The sequence below is a fragment of the Puntigrus tetrazona genome, chromosome 1, assembly GCF_018831695.1.
Source record: "Puntigrus tetrazona isolate hp1 chromosome 1, ASM1883169v1, whole genome shotgun sequence".
NCBI classification, from domain to species: Eukaryota; Metazoa; Chordata; class Actinopteri; order Cypriniformes; family Cyprinidae; genus Puntigrus; species Puntigrus tetrazona.
The window spans coordinates 14270253-14290486 of record NC_056699.1 but is presented as its reverse complement, the minus strand read 5'-3'; the positions used below and the strand labels follow the sequence as shown (position 1 = coordinate 14290486).

The window sequence follows — 20234 nt, the reverse complement described above, 5'->3', positions numbered from 1 at the left end:
AATGTTAATTTAAGGATTTAAAGGTCAATATGTAGACCACATATTTTGAGAGTAGGAACTGCAAATGGATACAGCGTGTAATTCTGAATATAAATATTAGACGCTTCATAAGCACCTTTTAGGCTACAGGATAGAAAATTGACGGTAAGGCATGACTCTGATCAAAGTAAGAGTGGGTTCCTGCATGACATTACTCTACCTATTAGTTTATTTATATTTTTTATGTAGATATTTAAACTAGTCCCTTTGTACAGTGCTTAAATGTATTAACAAATAATCACGGTTGCTAATATTACAGTATCTGTGATTACCAAAATATTTTTTTAGCTTGCTGTATTGTTTAGTCCTCCAACATTCGCTAACTCTTTACTATCAGCAGGCGGTTATTTCTAATTCTATTATATAATTATTGCTGTTATTTATGAAATAAGGCAGAAAAAATAGTCAAGCACTTTATAGTGGGTCCAGAGTACAGTCAAAAAGTACCTAAACAATGCCAGCAAGAAAACAAGCAGATATGAAAGGCACAGGAGGCCATTTTTTTATTATGAGAATAGATACTAGCCTATTTAGTTTATTTGCCCGGTAAATCAAACTAACATTTCTAGATTCCTAAAATACTTGTTTTCTCTTTATAATGTCAGGTGGTCTAATAAACTGTCAAGCACTGTTTTCATAGCATTCAGTTGTTTGAATGGCATACAATTTGTTTGAAGAACAACGAGCAGAATGTGGAAGGGGTTTTTTGGTCAATAAAAATATATTTATATATATATTTTTTTAGTAATATCAAATTAATCAGAAAAGTAATCGTTAGTGGTAGCCCTATTTATTTATTTAATTATTTATCATTAGTGACAGCCTGTATTTAATTATTTATTACACATATATAAATGTAATATAATTATAAAATATTTCTTAAATATGCGCATGCGTGTCTATTTACATTCACATAATAGATATACGCAGTACACACATTCGTTCCTCTGCTGAGGAACATCACTTTTGCTTTAGTCTGGTTTTAATGTGTTCATAATTTTGTTACTAAGATCTGACTGAATCTAAACGCGATACATAAACGCATGTGGCCATAATGCCACAAGTTTGGAACCATTTAGATCTTCATACTAGATCTCGTACTAGAACAACAATTCAAGCCTCAACAGAAAGCAGAGGCTCCACCTCAGTCGGTGTTTGCTCTGCCTTGCAGATAATTACAGGCTTGATCAGTCCTCAGGCTTAACGAAGCTGCTCTGGCATGAAATCGCAGATACCTGTTGACTGAAAGGATGAAGAAGCTTTCATTTAATAAAAGTAAAGTTTCGCCCGAGATGTGTTTTTTTTGCCGCTTGCTGGTTTTTATTTTCTATTTGCTCAAAAAATCCTTTAATGAAAGTGTACACGTAACCCTTTATGACGTCAAAGGCGAGTTGTTAGATGGGCATTAGACAGAATCGATGGTCAGGTACAACATCCTTTCAGCAGCGGTCCGTCTGAGCCATTACGCAATGGTTTCGCTTGTTTGCTCAGTCAGTGCTTGATGAGTTGCTTGTATCTGTCCTGAGTTATCGTAAAGCTTATTTCTGGAGGTACAAACGACACCCGCATCCGTATGAGTCAGCAGCTTCGGTGCTTCAGTATCGCTTACGTGATTCACATTAAACGTCTCATTTCTGCATTCTACAGTGGAAGCCTGTGGTGATATATCTTAGTGGCAGTTCTGTGTGTTCAGGGTTGAAGTCTGGCGCTAGATTGCAACCTTGTCATTTTTGTGTACATGGAGTTGTGGCAATGAATGCTAAATATGCGGTTTTGGAAAAGAAAAAGAACCTTAAAGTCTCGGAAATGTCTACAGGTAAACTTTTTGTCTCTGGTTTTGATTGGGGATGGGGGAAAAATTGCATATTTTGATTAACAGAAGCTAATATATAAATAATAGAAAGAACGCTAAAAGTAGACTTAATATAGTTTGTTTCGCAACGTTTTTCAAACATTCGAAAGGTATAAAATAAAATGTATAGCTGTCAGATGATTAATCGATTACATCAAGTAATCACATAAGTCTTTTTTGAAAAGTTTTGAAAATTAAGTTTGGGAAGCCAAACTCTTTTTTTTTTTGTTGGCTTCAGTTAAAGAATAAACCAAATGAAACCTTTTCATCAGATTTTCCCTCAACTGTACAATATTGTCTTATTATTTTGAGTTGTTAAGAGGCAGTTATGCTTGCATAAACACATATAGACATAAACCAGCCTGTGACAACAAAACCGCGTTCCCCCAGCTGAAGTATTTCAGCTGTAAATTACGGGTACTTTGCCTCCCCATAGTCCTCTTCTGTACATCCCTCTTCCATCATAAACATCCCTGAGCAATCCTCCTCTCTCATTTGATGCGCTTCAGAGCGGAATGACTTTGGCACAATCTCTCCGGTGCAGCACGTCCTCACTGAGAGCGAATTAAGTTCTGAGCACCATGAGATCAGTGAAACATTTTATTCAACTGGATAAAGTTGACCGCGGCTTAATTTTAGGAGAACGAACCCTGGGAAGTTTCCAACAGCCCCAAGACAGGAAGTCTGTTCCATTTGACTTACGAGAACCTTCATGGTTTCGTTCATGCCAGAAGTTGCCGGCTCTAATTAAAATGCAAATCTAAAATGTAAATGTATTCTTGGTAACATATGTGCTGCTGTGTGTTACAGAGTTGGAGTGGCCCAGAGAAGCTGCTTGCTCTGGATGAGTTGATTGACAGCTGTGAGCCCACGCAGGTCAAACACATGATGCAGGTGATCGAACCACAGTTTCAGAGAGACTTCATCTCGCTCCTGCCCAGAGAGGTAAATTTATTCATAAAATCACTCGCACGGTCTTCTTAATATTCGAGATGTTCATCAAATACGCTCTTTTCACCAGAAATAGTGAAGTTAATGAAAACACAACACAGATTGTCTTTCGACGTTTAGATGCTGTTAACGTAGCAAACTTAGGCTAGGAGTTTAAAAACAATGTGCTCTTTATGTAGAAGTGGTTTGGAAGCATAGTCAATCAGACTGGACACAAATTTGTCTTAATCTTTCCATATCTAATCTAATGCAACAATCAGCTTCCAGAAGTAAATCACATTTATTTTCTCAAGAGAGGGACTGATTTTAATGGTAACTTCCAAACCACTAAATTTATATTTACTTTTAGTGACGAGGTTGTTAAAGAATGCTTTTCAATGTAATTATTTTTTTAAAAGAATAATTTCTAACAGTGGTATTCCTTATTAAAACTACATTACCCGTAAGTCTAAAAGATTGAGAGTTGCGTCAAGAAAATCATACTAAAAGAACACTTTAATGCCCACGCATTTCTATAAAGATGTGTATGTTTACACAGAATTTACACAGAACCTTCTAACTTATCTCAAATTTAAGAGATTTTTATTTTAATTTGAACAGTTTTTTCCACTCTACGGCTCTGATATTTGACACAGTAAGTGCTGGAAATCATTTGACAGGCATGTCCTCTCTTACACCTCTTCAGAGAGATCTTACAACTCTCTGAGCTGCTATTCAGGAATATAGAGAGGAAACTCCCCCATCCCCTTGCCTTCTGAGCTCTTTTTCTTTCTTTAACGGCAGCCCTCTTTGCCTTTCATCCTCTCTTCTTCCCGTCACGTTTTTAGCTTGCCTTTCTTGTTCTCCATCACCTGTCATCCTCCTGTCTCCCTCTTTCCTGGTTCTCCTCCCCATCAGGTTGTTTTTCTTCTGTGTCAGTGCCGTAGTATTCAGGGTGTGTCTGTCTGCCTGATTGAAGCAGATTGTGGAAAAAGCTCCTCTAGGCTAATAGTGTACACACTGTGGAATCTCAGGCTGTAACCTCCTTGCGTAAGGAGGAATGGTGGAACTGTTTGGACATGCTCTGTCTTCACTGAGCTCTTTGCAAATTACAGTGCTCCTGAAAATGGAAGAACGGGAACAATATCTGTTGTCCCTCCGCTATACTGTGATCAAGTCCTCAATCCTCATTTTCTACTTATGTCTTGTGTTCTAGTTGGCCTTACACGTGTTGTCATTTCTGGAGCCAAAGGATCTCCTTCAGGCAGCTCAGACTTGTCGTTACTGGCGTATTCTAGCAGAGGACAACCTGCTCTGGAGGGAAAAATGCAAAGAAGAAGGTGACTTATTTTTTATTATTCAAATTTTTTTATCTTTTAGCAAACTCTAGCTTTCATCCTTTAACTACAAGTATATTGTTAATGTATGGTTATCTATCATGCACTGAATCGCTGTGTGTTTTGTAGGTATTGACGAACCCTTGCACATAAAGAGAAGGAAGGTTATCAAGCCAGGGTTCACACACAGTCCCTGGAAGAGTGCCTACATTAGACAACACAGAATAGACACCAACTGGAGGAGAGGAGACCTCAAATCACCAAAGGTAGCGTGTTGTTCACGACTTATTCTCTTTCCCTGATAGTGTTCTACAAAGTGGTCTTCTCTTGTAAAAAATATATATAGAATCTCATGTTTATTTTATAAATATGATTTACCCTTTTCTATCTCTCAATGAGATATTTATGCCAAAAATCTTAATTAATATTCAAAGTTACGCTGTCAAGGCCTTATACAATTTTAGATTAATTAGCCAAAATGTTGCAGCAAACGTAGGCCTAAACATCCTTAGTTTCGAAATGCATAATCCAATGCTCTCGTGAAATATAACGCCTGTTATAATAAATAAAAAGAATGAAAGCAGCCAGGTACACTGCAGTAATACCGGTGAAGAAATGAAAGAGTGGGTTCTCCCATTAGTTTTACTGCGTTGCAACGGGACCGGAAGTGAGATAAATGTCTGTTATTTAAATCTGTAGTATTTCACAAGATTACTGATTTTACTGTATTTGTGATCAAATACATTTTCTTTTTTAATTTGTTACTGTATGGCATAATATTAAATAAGTTTACTCACTAAGGCACAATTGGCACTGAAAACTGATTTATATTGCTTTTTATAGTCTTTGTTAGCCATCTAATTTGGAATTCCTTTTGAGAGACGCCCATTAGCCTGTCACCCGGGGCACAGGCTTTTCAACAGAAATGTTTAAGAAATTGCCTGCACCAGCCTGTAAAGAGCTACTTAAAGTCCTCTTGAAGGCACATTTAGGTGCCAAGAAATGGGAATCTTCAGTTACCCACGTACACACGCTTCAGCTGCCGCAGACCAACCGGCAACAGCAGTTTTTACCTGACTCTTTTGTTGCCATGGTGACCATGATCCTGTCGGTTCTTGCTTGTCTGTCATGTTACTGAAAGCGCTGTGTCATTTGCCACATCAGCAGCATCATGTTGTTCTCACACATCACTGAAATACTAGCATTTCTTCTTATTTTGTAATTACTCCTTTTCTCTTCTGGCTTTTCTCTATTTTCAGGTGTTGAAAGGCCATGACGACCATGTCATCACCTGCCTCCAGTTCTGTGGAAACCGCATAGTGAGCGGCTCAGACGACAACACACTCAAAGTATGGTCAGCTGTTACTGGGAAGGTGAGCCGTTTTTAAGGACCTTGTAGAGTAATATATGTGAACCCATGTGGTATATTTGGATAATATTTTTTCAGTAGGAATTTTACAAAATATCTTAATGGAACTTCTTTACTTGATATCCTAATCATTTTTGGCATAAAAGGAGAATTTTTTTTTTTTTTATAACCCTACAATGTAATTTTGGGTATTGCTACAAACACATCTGTGCTACTTAAGGCTGGTTTTGTCGTCCAGGGTCACATATATTAAAAAAAAAACTGTTCTAAGAATTTTAATTACAGCAGATGATTCTGCTTTAAATGAGGCCAAACCAAATATTGAAATACTGTATCTTTATGGGTCACAATTACATACACTGTTATTATAATTGCCTTTAATTCCACTATCCGTATCAAAGATGAACTTAATTTACTAAATGTTAAATAATACATTGGTTACGGAAAATATCATGCAGCTTGGCTTTTTAGCATTTTCTCTAGTATGTGGTGGCTTTTCTTGAATTTTCTAGATGTTTTCAGATATTTCAGTTATCCATCTTGACATGAACATAGATGTGCAGTTGTCTCTCTGTCTTCTGTCATTCTCTCTCTCTCTATCTCTCTCTCTATCTCTCTCTCTCTCTCTGTCTTCTATCATTCTCTCTCTCTCTATCATCTCTCTCTCTCTCTATCTCTCTCTCATCTCTCTCTCTATCTCTCTGTCTTCTATCATTCTCTCTCTCTCTCTCTCTCTCTCTCTCTCTCTCTCTCTCTCTCTCTCTCTCTCTCTGTCTTCTATCATTCTCTCTCTCTCTCTCTCTCTCTGTCTTCTATCATTCTCTCTCTCTCTCTCTCTCTCTCTCTCTCTCGGGAGATGTGTTTTCATTGAACATGCTTGTAAAGCAGCACTCACCGCCATCTCAGTTCATCCAGAAAACTTGCACATGACCATCTTCATCACTTATTCACATGAGAACGCGAGGAGTCATGTTCTATTGAACGCCGAGATGATCGCTAACCACAAACAGCATCTTTCTGGCTGACTGACTCTCTCTCTTTCTCAGCTCCATTCTTTTCCTTTCCCCTCCTCTTGCACTTTAAGGATTCATTGCACTGGTTGATGCTGTGACATGGTCCTTGTGCTGCAAGTTTATGGCAGTTGTAAAAAAAAAAAAAAAAAAAAAAAAAAAAAGTGTGTGCGTTTCACTCATCATGCAGCCCTGCCCTTTCCATCCTGACCTCCATTTTCAACCCGAGTCTAATGAAATCTCTCCTTGTAATGTTCACTATCATACCAGATACTAACACGGGCGTTATCTTTCACGTTTGTTAGATTTCTCTCTCTTCCATCCTCCATGTCTCTCACTAGTCCGCTTTTCACGGAAGAGGATCTCATCATTCCCAAGGTTATCAGCCTTTGAGCTTCTGTAATCAAATTTAGCGTGCATTGATTGGCTCTCGTCTTATCACTGCAGAGACGTGATTGGTTCAGCAGTAACATGCTGTCTGATGAGAGACATCATGGTAGCAGATGGCAGATGCGCCATGATTAGGGTCATCGCCGCATATATGGCAGACTGCCTTTTTGTTCCCATCATGCAGTGCTGTTTGTGGAGCTGTCGAAAAGAAGCACCAGCTTGAAAATGCTTGTAAAGCTTGGACCAGCTTCTGTTATGCAGAATTATCCAAATTCTTTCAAAAAAGGCTAAAACAGGCATTCAGCCAATTTAAAGAGTGAGCAAACTATTTCACTATAAAAAAATAAAAAAAAAAATATATATATGGTGAAAAATTACTTCATTTAAAGCAGTGTTTGTGAGCTTTTAACGCTTTAAAGGTGGCACCTAGTGGCAAAGAATGAATTGGCATTTTTGTTCAGACCAACGCGAAAAGATTGCATTTTAAATATGGTAATATTTCATTTTGATGTCAACATGAAACAGCTTGGGATTCATTTTTAAGAACGTCTCATTTCAATGATTCAGTCAATACTTTTTCGACAGACAATAACTATACATGTTGCCCTTTCCGATTTAAAACTTTCCCGAAGGGTTTCTTTCACTTGGAGATGTTACACGCAGCAAGAAAGTTTATTTTTAAATATCCATAATAAGGTCACTTTACTTCAATATTTAATATTAAAATGATTAGTATATGTATTTTTAATTGCCGATGTCAGTTGGTAACTGATGGTGCTGGTATATTGTGTACCCCTAGTATGAAAGAGAATATAACTGGAAAAATAGTGTCTCAAGTCTGATGCAATGCTTTAGAGAGTCCTAGCTGTGGCCAATTAAACAGGAAATGCTGTGTCCTTTGAAGCGCCTGTCAGAGGAAGTGAAACAGTGAAGCAGGAGACAATGGGATTTAGTGCGGATACTTTTCTTTTACTGTACTCTTTCCTACTTTCTATTCCTTTCTGTGGTTCACTCAGCTGTAAACTATTAGCGGTCCGTTTGAATACATTAATAACGCCCAATATACATTCTTTTTGTTTTTAAACATTTGCATTTTCCACACCACAGAGTCACTTTTGATCAGCAGCCTGCAGTGTTGTTGTCATGGCCACAGCCGCAAATGTTATTTCGGCAGCATTGCCTCTCTGAATATATGGACGTGGCCCTCCCTCCTTTCTGTTTCATTGCTTCGTTCATCTCTTTCCGCTTCTCTTACACAGTCTCTGTCTTCCTGACCTTGGGTCTGTTTACTTTTTCCTTTCGCTACACTTCAGTTCACCATTTAAGTGCTGTAAACCCCAGGAGCTCATGCAGGCAGCTCACAGGCAGATACCTACCCTCCGAGACTAAAACCTTCTCGGCTTGGGATCGATAGCAGATCTAGACAAATAGGCTCCTGTGGGTCATGGGTCCCGATTTTGTACACCGCCAACCCCCATATACACACACTTCTTTTGCCGATTTGACCCCCATTTTCAGTAAAGAATGAAAGCGTTTGCTTTCTCTTTGTATGGTGGTTGGATGTCTCATTGTCCAAGTTTCTCTCCGTTCTTTGTTTGCTTTGCTCCGATATTGTCTGAGGATAAAGCCGGCCAAAGAATGTCATAGTGAGAGAATAGTTGGAATTCCTTTTGCACACAAGTGCTCTGTTCTCATTAAAACACCCTTCAGTGTTTTAACTCGGTATATTGGAGTACATTTTGAGTTTATAGATTAAAACTGAAAAATGCCATTCGCTGCTTATCCACAAGCAAAAAAAATAAATAACAAAAAAATCTGTCCAAAGGGGCCATTTTGCTGCAGTCCATCTGTTGGAAGCAGCAGGTTTCTTTGTGTGTAGGTAAGAAGGTGCCCTTCACTGCTGATCTGAGACCAGATTAACAGCTTTTCCCATAATAGATAATGTTTATTGGCAGTTGGCAATGCCACTACCATGGGCTGGTTCCCTATTTCTGTAGACGTGATTCATGAATAACTTGGGTGGAAAAGAACATAGTTAATAGAAAAATACTAGTTGCTTACAAGTACCTTTTTTTCATTTCTATGAATTCTCATTTACGGTCGTTAACGTACATGAAAAGTGTTGACACCTATGTGTTGCAAATGTGTGCAGTAAACTTGGTAACACTTTATTTTAGGGTTTCTGAACTAGCTGATTATTAGCAGTCATTAAAAGTAATTAAACACACATCTGTGCTTAACTCTACATTCCTAATCTTACCCAATACCTAAACTATACCACATACAACTACCTTACTAAGCAGCAAATGAAGCCTTTATCTAAGGGAAAAAATGTAGTTAATCGTGAATAAGTATTCTCTATTCTAAAGTGTTTTCCGAATGTTTGCAGCCCAATTTGACTTGTGTATTTCATTTTTGAAGGCAATCTATATGAGTTATGAACCTGAGAGTTTCCATGAACATTGCTTGAGAGTAATTCACTAGACGTCATTTCTTGACATTTATTTAGAACTCAAATCACTTTATTTACAGCTGAATCTGAGAAGCTGTAAAGGAAGCGTTAGCATAACAGTGTTATAAACCTATATTGCTATACTGTTATTGTTTTATAGCTCCCCCCGTTATCATTATCCAGACACGAAAACAAGTAAATGTCTGAGCAGCGCCTGATATGAATAGCTGATAAAGATCTGATGGGCGTGCCGTGGATTACAGACGGTCTTCACCCGCGCGAGCTTCATAATGCTATTACTGGCCCCCTTCCATAGTAAATGAATGGGTCTCATGCTGTGTGTAATAGGGAAGTGATTTTGAGGGAAGATTAGGCTCTAACACGGCGTCCTTCTCATTTGAGTGTGTGCCATGCTTGAGGATGTGTACAGCACGATAAGCGTCTGATGAGGGATGAAATGTGACTGAGACATAAGCAAAGAGATGAGTTGTTTTGGATTAGGATCAAGTTAAGAATAGAGGCTTCTATGGTCTTTGGGTTTAATGTTGTCTCCATGACACGACCAACAAAAACTACAGATTACTTGTTAAATAAGTGAGGTTTTTCAGAGATTTGCACCACTTCACAGCTTATATGTAGCACTCTCTCTTGCTCACTGGGAGCTGTCAGACTCATCTTCAAAGAGGATTCTTCCTAAAACTTCTGAGATGCTCACCAGGTTTCCTCTGTGCCGGTTGTGTGGACATGCTTGACATCTCCGTTTCCAAACGGCTGTGGGATATTCCTTATATAGTGTCAGTGACACTTGGCCAACATCTCTCTCCTTCTGTCACATCACAACCAGCCCTGGGCTGAGACGTATTTAATCTGGCTTCTCTGAGATGTGTCGACGGGATTTACCCACAGCTCTTTTCACCTGTGCAGTGATGAGTGGCGTGGAAAGTAAAGGTGTCCACAAAAGGTTATGTGAAAAGAAGAATAAATAAATAGTAAACGGCTTTACACGCTGGGTGTAAAGCTGCATTTCTCACTTGGACCGGCTAGCTCTGTTTTTCAGTAGTGTGATTTCTTGGCCTGGAAAAGTCATGGAAATGAATATAATCACAGGCAGTTCAGTGGTTAATAGAAATGTTTCTTACGCACGGTTATAAAATATTTGCTCGGTTAAAATATTTAACTTGCGTGTAATCTCTAGTAATTAAACCAATATATGTGGTGATTATATTTATGCCCAGCTAAAAATGCAGTATTTGCAAAGGTTAGGGTTCATTTAAAGGGTAGCAATATTAGAAAAAAGTCTTTGAAGTCTTGGAAAAGTCAACACCTAATTGCTTAAACTTCAATGGATGGATAGAAATGGAGAAGGAAAGAAAAAAAAAAATTCCTGGAAAGTTACAACTTATTTGGAAAAACATATGATCATAAATGACCTCATTGCTTACTTCATTAAATATTCATGAACTTTTTGCACGATTTAGTTTCAGCACTTGAGGGGAAAAATGCAATGTTGAACAGCGGTGACAAATATGTTTACTGGAATAAAGTAAGCTACTGTATTATGTTTGTACTGTATTTTAGAACATTTCAAATGAGAAGCCGATTTGCCGAAATTTCCACAAATGAACTCCTTGCATTTTGTACCCTGATGAATATGCAAACATTGATGTTAATCTGGTGTTTACAAATATTCAGTGTGTTAATTACCAAGTTGTGTGAAACCCTGCGTTTAGATCAACAATTTCAAGTCTGAAAGCCCGTGAGACTGTTTACGTAATGTTGGAAAGCAGCTCTCTGCCTCTGGAGGTCACCTTTCGTGGAGATGTTTATGCTGTCGCAGGAGGCCTGGGTGTGACAGGACATGCTGTAGAGAGGAGTGAGGAGGTCACTGGGAGAGTATGAGCATATGCGTTTGCTCACACTGTGAAAACAGCCCTCCGGCCTCCATCCTCCTGTTTACTTATTTCTTTCATCACATCTTTCACTCATCCTAAAGCCTTTGGCTCCATTTCACGCTCTCTCCCCTCATTTTCGCTGCTTTATTCTGCTTTTAATTTCCTGTGACTCTCTCCTCCCCCTCCCGCTCTCCAGCCATGACTCAGACTGCACCTTTGGCTGACCACCAACTCCTTAACATGCAGACTGCAGCACTCCTGCCCAAACCCTCCACCCACTTCTGCATCAGAGAAACAAACACACCCAGTCGGAGATGACGTTCTTATGCTGATTTTGCAAATCACGTTATAGAATATGTATCTAAATCTGTTCCCGAATCAATGTTTGTGGCCTGATGGTCTTTAAACCTACTTAAGATATTTAAATAAATTTCATGGTAGCTGTGGTTAGATAATTAGCTCCATACTGTTCGTATGTAATGAGGATAACCCAGTGTTATTTTATTTATACAGGTAACACATTGGTATGAGGAAAGATTCTCACTATTCTCTAGCTGCTTATTAATGCCTATTAATACAAACGCATATTGGATATTTATTCATGCTTATAAAGCATGATTATATCGTACATCCCGGATACTATACAATACCTAAATTTAACCTTCATCTTATCTTAGCTATCTTACTAACTGCTATTAAGAAAATTATGATTTTGAGGCAAAAGTTGTAGCCAGTAATTTTGTACACAATTATCTGTTGTTAAAATTAGCATCTTTTTATATTAACTTGAATTAGTATTGTCAAATTATTTATTGCGTTTAACACATGCATATATTTTTTGTGTATATCATTTTTTAAAGTATTTTTTTTTGTGCTTTTATATGTAATAATAAATATACTCAGTACACATCCATATATTATGTGAACAAAAAGCGATTAATCGTTTAACAGCATTCATTTTAATTTAAGTTTTCTAAATATTTCTATTTAGATTTATTTTTATTTTAGCACGTTTTATTGCATTTTAACCTTTATTGGTCTAACCTCTTAGGACTTTTGCAATAGTCTGTCTTTCCCAGAAAGCTTGGTACTAATTTGGTTTATGTAATATGGTGGTGACATGCTAGGGTTTGTACTCGAACTCTTTTAAGATGTTGTTTGTCCTCATGAGAACCATTCAGCACACCATAGTTTCATTTGTTTACCTTGTATACCCTCTTTTAACTGGTTTACAGAGCCTAGGCTCAACAGCTTAACTGTGTTTAAAAGACAGATGTTCTTCAAACTACAGTTCCCACAAACCATTGTAGTCTGTGGTCTTTGATAATGAAAAGCTTTACTAATAGTGCTCTTCCAGATGGGAGAGGACTTTTTTTGGTATGGAAATAGGAGGGTTAGCAATGAAAACAGCTGCTCCAAACAGTCTGCGCGCCATCTGAGACACGAATATGTTCTCCGGTCCTGGCCATTCAGTTTCGAACACAAGAACGAGGGTGTTGAAATGCTAGCCGCTTCAGTCCGACGAGCGCGATGTGGATTTTTGGAAGGAGACTAAACAAAATAAGCACTGGCACTTTACCGCCCTGGCCGCAATTTGCACGGTATCTTCTTCCCTAAGATTAGATGTGGACTGTAAAATGAGTGGAATTTGGAAGGGGTTACTCAAATGGATTTAAACCTCGATCCTTGGCTTCAAACGTTTCCCACCAGCCACTCAAACGGAATGCTAATCTCCATGCCTCGTGGGTGCCACAGACTTGCTCTTTTATGGTTTCTCAACGGGCAGATAAACAGACACCTAAGCCATTTGGTTTCAAAGGTCCTCTCACAGACACAGCCTGAGCAGGCTGTAATCGCCTGAGAACACGGCCTGAAAGCTTTCTGTGCTCGCCGGCATTATTTAAACCACCTCAACATTCCATGGGAAAGATCCATTGCCTTAGTAACACGTACTCATTATGGAACACAACACCTCATGCATAATGCAGTAAGAAGTGCATTAATATTCATGATTTAACCCCCTCCCTTTTCTATCTGGCGTGTTATGGACACTACAAATGTGAGCTGAGTAGCTTTTGATCACAAGATGATAAGAAATTGTCTTTGGGCACGTTTTAACACGGATTGTTCAGAGGCGACATCTTTGTTGTTTCTCCAGATCCCTTAAAGAGCCACTCTGGCTTGAACCCACTTTGTTTTAACGTCCAATTTGTCATTTTTTGCTAGTACAGTAATGGTTTAAAATTACTGTTAATTGGTTTGATTTCCTCGGTGGTTGCTCTTTTGTTCCATCGACTGCCACATGCGGCGATGGAACAAAGCAAGACGTGTTAAAATGCTCGAAAGCTCCGGGTGTCTTGGAGGTTGGTCACCGATTCTAAAGATTAATGATGCATTACGGTTGATCATGATCGAGATGGAGACAGAAATAGGAGCAGCTGCATTATGAATTAAAGGCCTTGAGACCTCCTCTTTCACATCTCCCGGGTTTATAACCCCTGCTTTTATCGGTCATGGTTCAGAGGTTGCGCTTTTGACACTTGCAACGCTTTCCACTCACTTCATAACACAAAGAAATGACCTTTGATTCAGTGTTCGCCTCTGAAATGAAATTGAATTTGGTTTAATTATGTTTAGAGGAAATGGCCCTTAGCCTACGGATTATTCTAAGGGAATTCTCTCATCAAGCTGATCAATATCTAATATATCATATCAAAATAAAGTGTTTCTTTTTCCATTAACACTGCTTTGAGTGGACTGTAAAGTTCTTTGATGCGTGTTGATAAGCAGCAGTTATGTCTTGGGTAAAGGTCAAAGTGATGGATCGTGTGCTTTTAATTAGTGCAGGCATTGGATAATTCGTTTGAAATAATATTTTCGTTGGCCAGTTTTCAATTGGTTTACCTTTTGCATATGTTCTCTTTTCTTCACCAGTGTTTGCGGACGTTAGTCGGCCACACCGGTGGGGTCTGGTCCTCTCAGATGCGAGACAACATCATTATCAGTGGCTCCACAGACCGAACACTTAAGGTCTGGAATGCAGAGACGGGAGAATGTATTCACACGCTGTACGGTCATACCTCAACAGTGCGCTGTATGCACTTGCATGAGAAAAGGTAACCTCTAAAACCTTCTAAAGCCCACATTAAGATGCACTGCCTTTTAGTGAACCATTAAATAAGTAAGCTTTGTTAAACGAATGAATTTAACAGATTTTTGGGAAAATTAAAAAAAGTGCCTATTTTATCAAATTGTTTCAATACATTTTTCTCTCACTATAGATTTTTTTTTTGTGTGTGATGTGAAAATCTTTAACATTTTAAATAAATTGTGTATATACTAGAAATAGATTCAAATGATGAAAAGCTATATAGTATGGAATTACGAGACATAGTATCAACCTTAAATAAACAACTACCATGCTCTAGTTCATCTACTTAAAAGTATTATATAAAGTACTGCACATTATATAATACTTGAATGATAATTACCTTCAATAGCAGCACACAATACATGATTGTGCTCGTTAAACCACACAGCTCCCATCTGGTTTCAGCTGTACATACTGACCATGTGGAGAATTCACATACATTAGAAAGGCTTGCTTCTTTATGCCCTGTTGTAAATTACACAATTGCTTGCCTGACAATATTCTCAGTGTTTTCAATGCCTATGGGCCAATTGGTGTGCATATTTTCCCTTTGTGCCGCGCACGATTGCTTATTTTGTGCAGTGACCTCAGGCTCCATTCAGCAACAACAATAGCAGTTTCTTGTTTGTTGCTCTTTTCTTTACCAGCATCCATTTTAACGTTCATTCTGCTCGTTTAAAATAAATATAGTTATCAAACCTATGTCCTAGGGGTCTGGTTTTATAAGCAAATAATATTTTTCCTTTGATTTATGTAATGCTATAAGCAAACACATTCCTTGGAGGTACAGGAAATTGACTGCCATAGACTGCTGAATTAATGCCTGATTAAGTTCTTCCATTATAAGTTGAGAAAGAAATCATTTAAAATGTGTTGTATGAAAGTTTTGACTTTTGTTTTTCTCTATTAGGGTTGTGAGCGGTTCCCGGGACGCTACGCTGCGGGTTTGGGATATAGAGACGGGTCAGTGTTTGCACGTGCTCATGGGACACGTAGCGGCTGTTCGCTGTGTACAGTATGACGGCCGCAGGGTGGTCAGCGGCGCCTATGACTTTATGGTGAAAGTGTGGGATCCTGAAACCGAGACCTGCCTACACACACTCCAGGGGCACACCAACAGAGTCTACTCTCTACAGGTAAACACAGGTTTACGTACAGCTGACTCCCATCACTCAGCTACCTCTCAGATGGCAGATTAATGGCAGATTTGTAGTTGTTTAAAGCAAGAAAAAGAGCTACTTTAGCCTTTTGCTCAAAGAAAAATGAAATGTCTCTATGGGTTATTGCTCTAATTCTTCAGCAGCAAGGCAAGAGATCTTTAAAGCTCAAACATCACTCATTGCAGAGCATAGGATAAAGAGATATTTTGTCGGAATAATAAGCGCTATAATTCTACTTTTTCTTTTGAAAAGCATTCATGAGCTATCCTACTCCTAACTGTGCAGGAAGTTTGCATAAGCCACTTGCCTTCAGTGACTCGGAATCATCCGAGTGTTATTAGGTGTAACATTAATAGGATCTGGAAAACTGTTAAGCTAATGTCATTTTTTTCATAATCCATAACATTACACTTATTCAAGAGTGCATTTAAATTGCTGTTCACACAAATGCACCGATTTGAAAATGGTGCAGTTTTTTGTTACTTTTTGGGTCATCTGAAGTTCTTAAACTTCAGTCAAGATTATTTCTTCCGATATTTTCATTTTTTTGTCCACCACATTAAATTAATACACCACATAATTATTTTGTGCACTAGCATTGATTAAAAGTGGTATGTTTTTTTTTAATGGCTACACTGTGACATTTATGTCATTAAACCATTGTTAAAAATGGTATAAAAGTTCAAAACATAAATGCAAAACGTAAATTGAACTTAATATGAGTTTGGACTTTTTATCTTGTCATTGACCCAGCAACTGTGGGACAGGGCATGTTGGCTGTAGTCTGTACCAATCCACATTTGTCCTGATTTGTTCATATATCCATAATTTTACGAGCTTTGCGGTAATTAAATTAGAAAACAATAATCATATTGGCATTTAATACAATAACGATAGAATAGAAAATATCTGGAATTTAGCTTGTGCTGCATCTCATTGTGAAATAAATCAAATCCCTGCCATACGCACTAAAGCTTTTATTGAATTGTTCTTGGCTTTTATTCTAGACAGAGAATAAGCCAAATGACTACTCTGGGTGTTTAGCCACAGTCGTTTCTTATATAACATGTCTTTTATTAATTACTGCACAATGATTTATTTAATCCACTCTTTCTGCAGTTTGACGGCATCCACGTGGTGAGCGGTTCATTGGACACGTCAATTCGGGTGTGGGATGTAGAGACTGGAAACTGTATTCACACGCTCACAGGTCATCAGTCTCTCACCAGCGGCATGGAGCTCAAAGATAACATCCTAGTCTCTGGAAATGCAGACTCCACCGTCAAGATCTGGGACATTAAGACCGGCCAGTGCCTACAAACACTGCAAGGTGAGCAGAGAGAGTCTGACCGGCCAAAGGAATAGTTCACCTAAAAATGACAGCGATGCCCATCAGTGATTGAACATCACCATGGTGTCAAGTTTGATGGAGTGCTTTATCCACGAATATCTTTTTTTTTTTTTTTTAATGTTCCTGCTATAGCCCCATTCTACATATGTGTCCTCATTCAAGAAGCATTTTTTCGATAGGGAAGAAAAGATGGCAATTTCTGCCAACTTCAAAACAAACATGATACTAAAATTTCAGCTTTTCCTTGCACCTTTTTCGTGGCTTGGCATATAAATACCTGTAATGCTATTCTGTCCTTTTGTGCAGCCGCCGAGAACGGTTTATGAATAAAAATATAATTCAAAACGTTCTACTATTGTGAAAAAGATAATCACGTTAAAAATTGTGACTAAATACATAATTGAAAATAAAAAAATACATTTTTGGGGGGTGAGCCGTTCTTTTAAGAGCTTCAGATCGTTAACTAATAATCAGACTGCTTGTTGTGTGGTTATTTCATTTGATAAAGTGCTCTTCCGTTTCAGATATCACATTTTGTGTCCCTCAAGCGCTTTATGCTTCAGACAATAGAATATCCATTTTAGACACAAACCGATAATTTATAGTCACGGTCTAGAGGCGTTTTTTTCACTACCTCGCAGGCGTTTGCGTTTCCAAAGATGTATTTTTCATAATTCCCAGCCTCTCTTAGCATCTTGAGCCTTCCTCTTCTGGAAGGGTGAGGGATGGATGACATGATGAAAGGAATTGGGAGGGGGTTGGGGTGTGTTGTTGGGGGTGCCCAGAGGGTACTAAAGAGGGGGATGGACCACATATCAGTTTGTAGGTCATTTAATTAGGCCATTGAGCATTTCCTGTTATCACTTAATGACTCTCATTTGACATAATACACAAAAACACACATTTAACCCCAGACAAGATGCTCAACTCAGCGGCGGAGCTTTGAAGTGCGAATGCTCAAACACAGAGCGACTCATTAAAGAAAAGGGACTATTGTGGTGCTGTGTAGTGTCTTGCACATCAATAGAGAGCGGCCATCTCATTTGCATTCACACAGTTGACTTTAGCGATCTGCTAATGGCTATTCATGAACAGATTCCTGCCTTTGAAATGGATATTTTAGTTTCATTCACTCACAAACTTCACTCTGTCTTTGTTCTCAGGTCTAGATGTTTGACTGTGATGCTGCTGTAATGGCTCACCACACCCCTCTGCAGTAACGGGAGCCATTGTAGCGCATCTTTTTCTTTTTTTTTGCTCTATATTCCTCTCTGACAGCAGTCTAAGCACTTTTGTTTAGACTCGCATGTTTCTTGGCCTATCAGAAAGGCTGGCTCAATTCAATACCTCAAGGGCATAGAATCAAAGCCGTTTATGCCACAGTATTTCCCGTAACCATAGTTACATGTTCTCTCTTGGCTCTCTGCGCCGTGGCAAGTAGCTGCAGTTCGATTTCTGGTCTATTAGTATTTTTTGTACTGTTGCAGTGTGTCTCCATCTGGAATTCTTTAAGTAGTACACTTATGAAATAATGTCTTCAGGAATATGCTTAAAAGCGAACTGGATGTAATGTTTTGAACACTTAAATGCTTATTTTGTGCATAGAAATAAATGCATTTTAGTTTAAATGTATATTATATGCTGTTAGTTAAACTTATCAATGAACAAAACTTCAGTCTTTGTATGTAACTTAAGTTACGTGTATTGAGTTTTGAAATGTGTATAAGGTATGCTCCCAGATATACCGACAAACATTTATGGTAAACTAAAATATACATTATAATATTAAAAATTGGGTTACATCTTATTTTAAGGTGTCTTTGTTGCATTGTAATTGTACATTTAAGTACTGAGTAATATTAATTAACTACATGTACTTACTATATGGGTTGGATTAGGGTTTGGTTTAGGGCGACTTGCGTGTAATTATGCAATTAATTAATTGTTATCGTAATAGTAATAGTGTTACTGAAATGTGTATGGCACAAGTGCTTTAGTTTGTATTTTAGTATGCAAGTCAACAATCAAAAATGGACAAAGTACAACAAAAGATAGTATACAAGTATCTAAAATGAACTTTAGGGTAAAAGTTTTGATTTGGGATTATTAAAAAGTGCACAAGCAGTCGTGAAAGTGTACACTATAAATATACTTCAATAGTTCACCCCCCAAAAATTCACTCATAGTCTTTTGAATACAAATATGCCTTTTTTATTTGGCTTTTATTTAACAAATATTGTATTTTCGAGTTTACTTTAAAGATTTTAAATGCATTACAAGTGTTCATTCGGTACAAATAAGTACTTAACTTTGACTTCTGTTTCTTTTATTTGGCTCCCAGGTCCCCACAAGCACCAGAGTGCAGTAACATGCCTGCAGTTCAACAAGAATTTTGTCATCACCAGCTCTGATGACGGTACGGTGAAGCTGTGGGACCTTCGGACGGGCGAGTTTATCCGTAACCTGGTCACACTGGAGAGCGGGGGCAGCGGGGGCGTGGTCTGGCGTATCCGCGCCTCCAATACCAAACTGGTTTGCGCTGTGGGCAGCCGTAACGGCACAGAGGAAACCAAGCTCCTGGTGCTGGACTTCGACGTGGACATGAAGTGAAGGGGGTGAACTTTAAAGGGACTTGTTTGGAAAACGGGGAGGGTGGGGGAGAGCAACCTGCCCCGGGTCTCTCCGCGTCAGGACCGATCGCTCACTTCCCCGATATGTTGCCGCCAACATTTCTCCCCATCTTGCCACGGTCCACGACTGCCGCCACAGTTCCGTTCACCTTCCGAAGGGGGGGGTGGGGGCAGACGCTCATGCACCACAGCATTCTGGGAAGAAAACTGACGAGAAGGACTTGGGAAAACAGGATAGTCCCTTTTCCTACCACTCAAGGCGACCTTGCACAGAGACTTGTTCGTTCAAGCCTGACTGAAATTCACACCCATATGTACAAACATTATTTTTTTGATCAAAACAGTCAACACTGTATACATGAGACCCTAACGCATCAACACGGACACGGAGTGATAAATAGTGTATACAAATTAAATTTTAAAGGAGAAAGATGAGAATTTGAAGAGCCTTGTATTGCGGGAGTGATTCGAGCGTGAGAGACAAAGGAAGCCAATTTTGTCAGTCCTCATCAACCTCAGCACACGCCAAATATCCCTTTCTTCCTCACGTGTTGAATTTCTTTTGTATCCGTTTTTTCAGTTGTTTTTTTTCCCCCCTTTTGTTGCCCACGACTTGTCTTTTGGTTTTCGCGTCAACAGCTGTGAATTAAAGTTTTGTGCTTTCTTTTCAA

The 20234-nt window shown here is 38.6% G+C and overlaps 1 protein-coding gene across 6 annotated transcripts in view; it reads left to right on the top strand.

The window, feature by feature from the left end:
- The window catches only part of fbxw7 (F-box and WD repeat domain containing 7), a 130897-nt gene extending 110663 nt beyond the window's left edge, over positions 1–20234 (top strand). For all 6 annotated transcript variants that reach the window (XM_043247085.1, XM_043247093.1, XM_043247102.1 and 3 more), the window contains 8 exons: positions 2702–2836; positions 4038–4161; positions 4288–4424; positions 5418–5531; positions 14206–14387; positions 15333–15558; positions 16702–16912; positions 19275–20234. In XM_043247085.1, coding sequence (XP_043103020.1) covers positions 2702–2836; positions 4038–4161; positions 4288–4424; positions 5418–5531; positions 14206–14387; positions 15333–15558; positions 16702–16912; positions 19275–19543 — 1398 coding nt within the window. In that variant the 3' untranslated portion in view covers positions 19544–20234. The remainder of the gene's footprint in view (positions 1–2701; positions 2837–4037; positions 4162–4287; positions 4425–5417; positions 5532–14205; positions 14388–15332; positions 15559–16701; positions 16913–19274) is intronic.